General features: G+C 34.3%; 1 protein-coding gene across 1 annotated transcript; it reads left to right on the forward strand.

The window, feature by feature from the left end:
• Positions 1-1,438: 1,438 nt before the first annotated feature.
• LOC133313553 (E3 ubiquitin-protein ligase CHIP) lies at positions 1,439-11,350 on the forward strand. Its single transcript, XM_061514945.1, has 8 exons — positions 1,439-1,769; positions 1,889-1,956; positions 2,179-2,242; positions 3,917-3,988; positions 10,228-10,361; positions 10,528-10,681; positions 10,788-10,898; positions 10,988-11,350. The coding sequence occupies exons 1-8, from the start codon at positions 1,620-1,622 to the stop codon at positions 11,111-11,113; spliced, it is 879 nt and encodes a 292-aa protein (XP_061370929.1). The 5' UTR covers positions 1,439-1,619; the 3' UTR covers positions 11,114-11,350.
• The last annotated feature ends 399 nt before the right edge of the window (positions 11,351-11,749 follow it).

Consider the following 11,749-nt stretch of genomic DNA (forward strand, 5'->3'; position numbering starts at 1 on the left):
GTGAAATTTCAAATTTCTCAATAACCTAACCAGCAAAGTGTTCCGACTGCCATGGGCTGTAATATTTGGAATTGAATTATTTTATGTCTCATTTTAATATAATGGGATCGGTTATTTATTGGTAAATTGATAATCAATAGTTAAAATGATTGATTGATCCCAGAGGATAGAGAATATTCAAAGTTTGGTACGCAAATGTCTATGGAGAAGATACTACAAGAAATTGCAGATGTGCATAAATAGTTATAACATAATCAGATGGTGAGATGTGTACACAGTAATAACTAAAGAATAAATGAGCAAAGTGCAATTAATTAGTAAGTTTAATCCCCTTTTTATATATGGGTTATCGGTAGGTATAGAATACTAAAGTCCTACTTATATGAGTGAGATGAGATTAGTGATTTATACTCTATCTTTTAGTGATAGGATAATTATTATTCTTTTGTTAAGATATGGACCTATAAGATTAGTTAAGAACAATGATTATTTTATTTATTTTACAAATCATAATTGATGTGTCAATAAAAAATTGTAAATTTTCGAATAACATATTTATGAAAAGATGAAACATTATTATGTTAAAATAAAATATAAAAGGATATATTTCCCTATTTTATAGTAGGGGATTACAGATATTATGTGACAGACAAAATTTGTTTTTCCTGCGGAGACACCAAACATGGATCCCGTCATTTTTAAAAAATAAAAAATGAAAAAGCACGGATTTCGATCTATCTATGATATGATATAGTCAACTTCCTACCACATAATAATTATAAATCCCTTTATATTAATAACGTTATTCAACAAGACATAATTTAATGTATGCGTGTAAATAATTCATGCACATGTGATTTCTCGCATAATATATTTGAAAAAACACTTTTTCCAATTGCTGGACAAGGTTTTTCTCTTGTTGGTGACTTTTTGAAAATTGTGCCTCTTTTATTTTTTTTTTAAAAACCTCTCCTATCATCTTATGCATACGTGATAACTGATATGACAGCTACAAAACATTTATTAGTGTTTTTCTTTATATTTTTTATAGAAAAAATATTTCTCAAGATAAAATTATCTTAAAATAACGTGATTTTAAAATTTAGAATATCTTAAAAATTTTATTTTTTATTATTTAATAAATTTTATTGAAATATTCTATATTTTTTTCTTGAATTTCAAAACAACATTTTTTAAATTATAAAAAATAATTTTATCTTTTATAAGATAATTATTTATGTTTTTTGAAAATTAAAATTATTTTTAAGCCTCACAGGTATTATTATTAATAAATAACATATAATTTATTATTATTTTATATCAACCTAGTTTTGTGCCCAACCAAACCGTCCTGTCTTGTAATTACGGTGCCCGACCAGTCACTCGATCATCATGGCTCCTATACCCTGAAACCGAAACGCAGAAAAAGAAAGCGAGTCAATTTTAATTTCCATTTAGCCTCTTCCTCTTCTTCCATCTCGAAAATTCTCAACAATTCTCATTCCCATTCTCTTTCTCCTTCCACAACCTACCCAGACATACAATCATACAAACATAATATTTCTATTTATATCTATACATTTATACTTTACTAAATACATACTACATTTACATGTGAGATGGAATTTTCAAGAGAGAGAAAAAGAGAAATGAGCCCAAACGGTAGTTCCATCTCATCGGTGGCGAAACAAGCGGAGCAGCTGAGAATAGACGGCAACTCTTACTTCAAAAAAGACCGTTACGGCGCTGCCATCGATGCTTACACCGAGGTATTCTTCCGTTACCGTTAATCACATTTTGGTTCTTTCGAAACCTTCCTCTTTTAATTAACCCTTGTTTTCTTCGGTTCCTTACTTGAGCTTTTTTTTTTTTTTTTTTTTTTTTAAAGGCTATTACGCTGTGCCCTGATGTTGCGGTTTATTGGACGAATCGTGCTCTGTGCCATCTCAAACGCAAGTATGTATTGGCACCTACATATGCCTATTTTGATTTTGCAATTTTTTTATTTTTTGAATTTTCTTCTTCTTTTGGGTTTACTTTTTGGTTAGGGTTTTAATTTTTTGTCTTAGCAACCACATTGTGACTGCAATTACGGTTGCATTTGAATAATGGCAATGAAGTGTGACTGCGACCGGAAACTAAAACTATGTGTTTGTTATGTGTTTGGTTTGGTTGTAGTGATTGGGAGAGATTAGAGGAAGACTCTCGAAGAGCGATTCAGCTTGACAGCAATTCGGTTAAGGTCTTTGTGATCGATCTCCTTGTAATTTTTGTAATGCCTTTTGTCTCATGCATGTTTGAGTATCTGTTTAGCTTCTATTGCTTCATTCATTGGTTAAGTGTATTGAATTTCCTTTTTGAAATGAGTTTGTTGCATATTTAGTTGCGTCTTGTGGTAGGTGTATTTATGCTTGGTGATATACATGGCATAAGAATCTCCATGATGGCAATAGAATATCGAAATGTGAAGTTTCTCTGGGGAAACATCAATTAGCAACAATTTTAAGAATTCTATTCATGTTAGATTTCTATCCAAGAAGGTGGATTTGTCCCACGCAAATTTTTTTATCTCACACTACTTCCCGACCTATTCCCATATTTTCCTTTCTGTCCAACAAAATTTAAGCCAATTCCTGGGCTGCATCAGTTGTGACTTTCTAAATCAATTCCTTGGTTTCGACTATTTCTCTTTTCCAATTATTTCTTGAAGTCAAACCTGTTAGGATAGTTGCTGTAGGATCTATCCATTTCAAAAGGGCTTTTTGGAAATCTGAAGTGATCCTTTTTTTTTGGTAGTTGGATTGTGTAAACAATGCTAGATTTTGTAATCTCACGGACTAATTCTGTGCTTGGTAGAGGTGAAAAACATATAGGTTGAAATGAAGTGCCATTTTAAATTACAAGTATTTCCTTTGATTCTAACTACCTTTATTTTAATAAAAGAATAAAAAATCTCCATTGGTATTTTTTCAGCACCACCTTCCCAAACTTATTAAAGGGTTCAGAAGTTGGCCCGGTTTGCAAAGCCAGGAGTTTAACGATTTCTTTTTCTTTCAATGAAAAATTGGTCATTCTGGTTTTTTATTTTTTTGGCATTCTATTCAATGTTTTAAGAATTATGTAGTCAGAGATTGTGTTACGATCCTGTTGCAAAGTATGAGACTTGGAGTCTCATATCGGAAACATAAGGTTCTAATGTGGGGGTTTGTATGAACTTTGGGCTCTTTCAAGGTTCGTATCAGATAGGAATACATGCGATTGTAATTTTTGTCTTGATTCTGACCTGTGATGTTCTAAAAACCTACTGTTTCATTAACTTGCTGTTTATGGGGTAAAATTATAAAGTGTGTCATGCTTTTAGTTAGATATGTAAGATGCTGATCTTTGCTGTTAACCTCTGAGATGAAGTATTTGTGTCCAAACATTCTTGGAGAAAACCTGAAGACTTATTTTCTCGTTGTTATATTAGTGATGCAATGAATACTGTGCTGTTTGCCTAAATCAGACAAAACAGGGGTATTAATGCTAGTGAGTGTTAATTACAACCATAATTACATGTATAGTTATTTCCTAAGATTGCCTATTAATTAGGGCTCTAATACATTAATTACCAATTTATTCTAACAATATTTATCTATTTACATCTATATCCTTGTATATGCCTTGTTTCGGGGTTAACTTTGGAAGAAGATTCTGTATTGAGTTATCAATTTCATCCACGGATATTGTGTATTGGTTTGTGGGAGAGCTGTTGTCTAGAGTTTAGTGAAATCACTGGCTGTATGAGAGTCTGTGGCGGCAGCATTTTATATCTGATATTTGTTGCATGATGATCTTTTATCTTTTCATTGTTAGTATCTGTGCTTTGTTTTGATTATCTTGTTTCTAGCTGAAATTTCTTTTGTATATATTTCAGGCACACTATATGTTGGGACTTGCATTACTACAAAAACAAGAATATGCCAAGGGAATCAGAGAATTGGAGAAGGTTTGTTATCATTGAACACATGTTCTTTGCGTTTCATGCACATTTGTTAATTTCTTCTATTTCTTGCATGAAATTCTTTAGTGCTTCTAATGTTGTCATTCTTTATTACATTTGTTAATTTCTTAACTTTGTGTTTAACTTGCACAAAGTTTTACTACCCTTTTTTCTGTTTATGATTTTGTGCATTTGAGAAATGTCAGAGAACAACCTGAAAGTAAGTATTAAAAGATAATAGAATGATATCATATTTTGTGTTTTTCCCCTGGTATTATTTGTGGTTTTTTATTCTAGAAATTATGACTTGTATTTTGTTTGGTGTCATTTTGAATGAAAGTTAGTTTTGTTGAGGTTTCTTCAAACAAGAGATAGTTTTGCTTTTCATTCTTTCTAAATGTTAATATTGTATATATTTGCCTTTAATTAGGTCAAAGCAACATATTTATGCCTCTCATACATGACATGAAAATGGTCAATGGTCAATGGGTTTGATGGAGACGAGTGAGAAGTCAGTATATGAATATCACATAAAAACGTGCGATGTTGGTTTTGGTTTTTTTTGTTGGGGGGGGGGGGGAGGGGGGGTGGACAATCAAAATATCAAGTTGAGATTCTAAAACCGTCGTGAGGTAAGTTGTGAAGAATATATGCATGAATAATTGAATATCATATGAAAGGCTCAAAATGTGCATTATTCAGTAATTATTTAAAATGCAGTTCACCTCACTTCAAACCTGGATTGGTGAGAGTTGCAATAAAATCCTAGTTTTCTTTTGCTTTTCTTGTATTTTAAATTTTATATCTAACATATTTGACTTTAGTGTAAGTGGAAAAAATGTATTAAAGATATATAATATAGTGAGTAGAGGTGTTTCTTCTGTTGGGATGGTACAAATTACTACACTGGTTGAATAGGGATTAATAATATTTGGTTTAAATTCAGATTTTTATGCCTATTGTTTCATTCCATGTTGTTTAGCCCAATATCTAGGGGAGCATGTAGAATAGTGTTTGCTGCACCATTGAAGACTGGGGCATTGAGGTTTAACTCTCTCTCTCTGACTTTCGTGCATTCACCCCATTTTTCCTTTCAGGATTTTGAGTTGCACTACCATGTTAAAAGGGATGTCATTAGTGACACTTGGGCAATGTTGTTAAAACGTAGAGTCTACGTCGAAACGGTAGGGGTGAGCAGAAACGTAAAATCGTGAAACGTAAGAGTTTAGTATGAACAATATATATATATATATATACAACATATATAAAACTAAAATACACCAATATATAGAAAGGAACTATAATTTATAATTAGTATATTCTAACAATGTTTTTATTATATAGAATGGTATTATAATTTATAAAACAACTTTCAACCAATGTTTTTAGTATATTCTAACAATTATAATTTGTAATAATTAGTAGTAAAAAAAACTAAGAAAGGCATTCAAGTAGTAAAAAAAGAAAAAAAGAAATGCATTCAATTAGGTGATAGTCATGTACACGTATATAGAACGAAATATAATTTTTTTTCTAACCATTTATGTCAATAAAAAATGCTAAGAATATAGGAAGATAAATCACGCTGAGAGTGATAAGTAATAACAGTAGTGAAAGCGAAAAGATGGAAAGGGGCATATTTTTAAGCACAAGATTAGGCAAAACTAATGGACCATTGAAAGGGATGCTACAAGATGGGTGCTTGTGAACAAGTGCAGTGAGCCAGTGACTATGATTGAGCTGAAGGCAGAAGCACAGCGCAGCACTACAAGATAGATGGAGATGTCTGCATCGCTGCAACTGGGTGAAGAAGAAGAACAATGCAACTGGGCGAAGAAGAAGAAGAACGATGCAACTGGGTGAAGAAGCAAGGACGACAAGGATTTTTTTATTTTCTTTTAGAATCGAGTCAACTCAGTAAACTCGCCGAGTCAACCGAGTTTACCGAGTTGACACTACGTTTCAACCGTTTCGACCTAGATCCCGTTTCTACTTCCGTTTCGACACATTTTTGTTCAAAAAAAATGTAAAAACGTCCGTTTTTACGTTTCGACACTACGTTTTAACCTATGTAGCACCGTACCTATACCGATACGGGACACGTGACACAATACGATACTCCGACACGTTAATTCTAAAAAATGTTAGATTTCGACACGTTTTGATATTAAATAATACTTTTAATTTATGTAGTGTATATTATATTTAATATTCGATAATTTAACGAAAAAATGAAACTAAACTTACAATATTCATCAATTTTGCAAAGAAACATAAGATATCCCAAATATTTATATTAAACTCAATAAAATGGTAATCGTAATCCAACGAATCTAATAGTTAGAACTAAAAACTCAGCGCAACCTTTGAATCTTTTTTTGAATTTCTATAATGTGTGTTGGAGTGTGGGGGAGTGTCGAAGAGTGTCGGGAATTGTCGGACACAACACGTCAGGGTTCTTGAAGTGTCGGTGCTTCATAGGTTTTAACAACCATGCACTTGGGTGCGTTTGATTTGCTAATAAATAAGGGATAGCACCGCATAAAAAATTTATGCTTTGTTTGACTTGTAGAATGGTTGAAGCACTTGACAGCCCCAAGGGACTGCGCAAAACTCTTAATTTTCTTAATCCCTAAATCAGGGGGACAAAATTTTTTGCACTACACAACAAAGGAAAAAACTAGTTTACACACTAAATCCTTATCCTAGTATTGTCTCAATCTTCCTTCCTTCACCCTCTTCTTCTTTACATATAATGTCTATGTCATACGACGTTGCATTAGAGTAGTATCTCTACTATTATGTTTTAAAAATAGTATCAAATTAATTGAAAGGACCTGCACTTCAAATTCGTGTTCTAAAATATTTTGTGAAAAGTCTTATTATTTCTTTTAAATGTTTTGTTAGAGAAATAGGATATAAAACCATTAATGTGGCTTTTACCTACCAGTTTAAGCTTTTGGGTTGAATTGACTCTTTACATTTTCGATACATGTCCTTTTTCGGCATAATCAGATTTTAATCTTAACTTTGCTAAATATGAGAGTAAGAGATGTTTTCTTTATATATATATACGCAAGTCTCCCACTCACATGCGCAACATTTTTTGGCAAATATCTTATCATTGTGTTTGTGGAAATTTTTTTCTTGTGGATGACTCATTTTAATTTAAAGCTTCAATTTTTTATGTTTATGCCCTCCTCCTATATGTTTGAATCTACCTGAGCAACTTATAAAAATAAGAAGATTGAATACTGATGGGCCTAAGTTTGTATGTACCTGTAGAAAGATTAATAAAGGGATCCATGTCCATCAGCCTAAGAATATGGTGGCTGTTTCTAATAGTGATAACGGAAAGAAAGTTGTTATGGAGAGAGAAATGAAGTTGGTTAGAGGGGACAGGTGGCAGATTCTAAATAGAGAGGAGGAGTTGGGAGGGAGTGAAATTAGTGATGGGAAAGCTACATATGGAGTAGGGAAACAGTGAGAAGGGGAATGAAGGAATTACACTAGTCTTTGGTTGGCGAATTTAGGAACTCCAGAGTCCAGGTTGCTTAGGCCTTTAGGTTGAGTAGGGTCACACCATATGAGTAATTAGGACTAGTTTACTGTCATTAATCTATCTGTATTTGTGTTACTTTCCTTAATTTTGTACTGCTAATCTTCTGTAGGAGCTAGGCTCCATTTGATATTTTTTAAACAGAAATACGGGTTCCAACAATTTAGTATCAGAGCACTTCCAATTCAAGGGATCCTTAATGGTACGGAACTTTGAGAGAGTGAAAGCCGTGCTAGTACATTTTGGAGCTCTGCAGTAAGCCAGCATGTCAAAATTAAAAGAAATGATGCACAAAATGGTAAAGATACTAGATGAGTTGATAGAGAAGATGGAGAGACCAATCTTTGAAATCAAGAAGCATGGTTTCCGACGGCACTCTTTTGGCGGATAAGATGGAGAAGGTTGAGGCAGAGATCGAGGCACAAAATAAGTTTGTTTAAGAAGGGAAAGATGCAACAACTTCAGCTGAACCCATATCACTATAGTGTCATGTATTTCCCATTGGAAGTAGGATGGAGAAGCGGGAGAAGAGTAAACTCAAGGCGACAGCCATGGAGACATGACTCGTGCAGTTCCCCATTGGCCATGGCTGAGAATCCGTGGATAGGCATGAGAAGCGTAGTTGACGATGAGAGTGTGAAGGAAGGAAAGAGAGGGAGAGGTCATGTTGGAGATCAACGGATTGGGTCAAGATACTGTTCTATTTAAAACTGAAGTTCCTGAGCTTCTTTTGCCAAGTGTTTTTGTCAATATTGCTCCATGGAAGGATATGGGGATTGATCTTCAGAAGTTAATCTCTGCAAATGAAGGAGCGTATATTTATTGAGTTGAATCAATTGATCAAATCGAGTTTAGAGTTTGTTGAATAGCAGTATGAGCCCTTGGGTGGGTATTCCATTTTTGGTTCTTTTGCTTCAAGCATAACTGGTTAATATGCTTCAAGTAATGGGATATGGGTGGAAGTGTCTCTCACACTTGTGGTTGGATCTTGACCTCTTATGTTAGGACCCATTTGCAAGCTACGAGACTTGGAGTCCCACATTGGTTGTATGGGCAATTAATGTGGGGTTTACAAGACTTCAGACACTCTCATTCTTTGAGGTAGCTTTTGGGTGGTGCATCCCAAGGTCCTTATCAAATGGTATCAGAGCCTTCCACTATGTCTCCCAGTTGCAATCGAGCGGCGCGAGTGGTGACGCTGACATTGTAGTGTTCGCCAGGGCTAGTAAAAGACTAACGCAAAGCCAGCCCGGGTGGGCACCAGGACTGCGGAGCGTGGTGGAATGTTAGGACTCATTTGCAAGGTATGAGACTTGGAGTCCCACATTGGTTGTATAGGTAACTAATGTGGGGTTTATAAGGCCTCGGACACTGCCATCCTTTGAGCTAGCTTTTGGGGTGGTACATCCCAAGGTCCTTATCATCTTCCTTCACTTTGAGGACAAGCAAGGGGAGTGTTGATGGGCCTAAGTTTGTATATGCATGTAAAAAGATTAATAAAGGGATCCAAGTTAATGAGCCGAAGAATATGGGGGCTGTTGCTAACAGTGATAATGGGAAGGTGGTTGTGGAGAGATAAATGAAGTTGGTTAGAGGGGACAACTGGCAGATTCTAAATGGAGAGGAGGATGTGGGATGGAGTGGAATTGGTGATGGGAAAACGATATATGGAACAGGGGAAACAGGGAGAAGGGGCATGAAAGAATTACACTAGTCTTTGGTTGGGGAATTTGGGAACTCTCTAGTCCAGGTTGCTAGGTCTACAAGGGGGAATAAATCTGTTTGTATTGTGTTGCTTTTTTTAATTTTGTTTTGCCGATCTGCTATAGGAGCTAGGCTCCATTTGATATTTTTTAATAGAAATACTGGTTGGTATTAAATACACCAGCAACTACTAATAAGAAATAGATTAAATATAGTATAAAATGGCTAGTTGATTATAATTAAGTTATACTTTTTATTTATAATTATGCGATGAATATAAAATTTATTAAAAATAGATCAACATTATTAATAAATTATAAACAAGATTAGAGTGTGAAAATAATTAAATAAATTAATATTAAAATAGAAAAAAATATCAAAATCTTATTCTGTTGTGCATTTCCTTAATGTATAACAAACAGTGCATTGACTACCATATTTCAAACAGCAAGACAAAATTGCTTGTGCATTGCATAGACTACCAAATATTAAATTGAACAAAGGTTGTGTTCTGACTCAATTATCTGTATATTAGTGTTCTACTTGTGCTGTCCTTTAATATGCATCAAACGCAACCATAGGTTCCTGACAGACGCAAAGGAGCATCCAGATGTTTATGTGAGGGACAGTTTGTGACTCATGTTTAGCCAGTGCCCAATATATTGCCCTTGAGTTGTTCCATTTTGCATATGTTTCTCTTTTTTATTATTATTATGTATCAATTTCCTTATCTTTTCTTTATTTATGTAGCAGAGATTTTTACTTTATTAAAAATTACCAACAAGCGACATGTCTGATAATATTGCCTTACTAGAGCTGTTAAGTGTCATGGTGCTTCCTTTTGAATTTGATCTCACATCTGATTAAATATAACTTTCTGGTCGATTTATTGTTTGATACATTTTTCTAAGTTATTCCTAATGATTTCCATTTATTTTTTAAATGAATGACAATTCTCATACTTATTGTGCTCATAATCAAGGCTTTGGATCTTGGGAGAGGTGCCAATCCCAAGTCCTATATGGTAGAACAAATATGGCAAGAGCTTGCAAATGCAAAATACCTAGAGTGGGAACGTTCGTCGTCCAAACGATCATGGGAATTGCAGAGCTTGAAGTATGTTTTTCTGGTGATTGTCAGACCTATTATCTGAGGGTCTTTATTAATGATTGCTGATCAGTTGTCTCTATGATATTTGTTATTAACTAATTCTTTATTTTACCATTTTGGTTAGCCAAGTGTAAATTTATTTATTTTATCATAAAATGTGTTCACGTCTCAGAGAAACATGTGAGTCTGCGTTAAAGGAAAAACATTTTCTCGATTCCTCCCAAATGGAAGGATTTGTAGATGATGCCACTACTTACCATTTGGAACAATTAGAAGCTTTAGAAAGAGTCTTCAGTAAAGCTGCAGAGGATGACACACCTACTGAGGTGTGTACATGGCTTGATTTTGTAATTGTATCTTCATTAATGTTTTTTGTGGTGCCCCGGAACTTCTATATTATTAATCTGGCCGATTGGCTTGTTGAGTCTACAGGTGCCAGATTATCTATGCTGTAGAATCACACTTGATATTTTTCGTGATCCTGTAATCACTCCAAGTGGACTTACATACGAGAGAGCAGTGATCATTGAGCATCTTGAAAAGGTAATGTGATTTGTATGTTTCATCTTTAGATGAGATGTTTTCCAGTTCAATGAAGTCAGTAGGTAATCATTTAACTTCTCCTGAAATAGGTGGGTAATTTTGACCCAGTTACGCGGGAACCACTTGCTCCATCACAGCTAGCACCAAACTTGGCCATTAAGGAAGCGGTTCAGGCATTTTTGGAAAAACATGGGTGGGCCTACAAGGTAGATTAAGTTAGAAATTAACAGTTTGTGGTAGGTTTTATCTGTTAAGCAAATGCCGCAGGATGCTGTATTTTAAGGGCGGCCAATGATGTTTGGTAATTACTTTTGTAGTTCCCTGCGGTGTCCTGACTTTGAAGAGCCGAGCCATCTTTTTTTTTAAGTGTACATATGGTTTTGAGTTTTGACTGTCGTATTTTGTGTACATAGTAGTGTCCTTTACTACGCGCTTACATATCAATGCCTGCCTAGACTTCCTTTTTCATTTGTCAAATTATTTTCATTTGTCTAATGAAATGATTATCTAACTAAGTTAATTTGGCTTATTTCAACGTGTTGTTTAGCCATTAAGTACATTCCGCTGGTTTCCTCAACTATACAAATCTCCTGTGTTTAATGATTTTCCTTTGATCATCTTATATCAGGCAATGTATGTGTAATTAAGGCCTTGGGATTGTGGGGGCTTAAGGGATTTATTGAGACCGGTGCTTGATTTTTTTATTCTTGTTCCTCCTTGTCTTCCACCACCCTTTTCAACCTCCCGTAATTAAAAAAAAAAAAATGGAAAGAAAAAAAGTAGTTTGCATTTGTTTGCATTTTTGGTAGTTAAACAAGAATTTATAAAATATTGCAGGTGTACAATTGAGA

The sequence above is a fragment of the Gastrolobium bilobum genome, unplaced genomic scaffold (genome assembly GCF_033153095.1).
Source record: "Gastrolobium bilobum isolate Gb01-03AN ecotype WA unplaced genomic scaffold, APGP_CSIRO_Gbil_v1 utg1078, whole genome shotgun sequence".
NCBI classification, from domain to species: domain Eukaryota; kingdom Viridiplantae; phylum Streptophyta; class Magnoliopsida; order Fabales; family Fabaceae; genus Gastrolobium; species Gastrolobium bilobum.

Coding starts and splice junctions, on each gene's coding strand:
- LOC133313553 (XM_061514945.1), top strand. CDS start 1,620: ATGGAATTTTCAAGAGAGAGAAAAAGAGAAATGAGCCCAAACGGTAGT. Junction 10,682..10,787: donor AGGATGACACACCTACTGAG/GTGTGTACATGG, acceptor TTGAGTCTACAG/GTGCCAGATTATCTATGCTG. Junction 10,899..10,987: donor TCATTGAGCATCTTGAAAAG/GTAATGTGATTT, acceptor CTCCTGAAATAG/GTGGGTAATTTTGACCCAGT.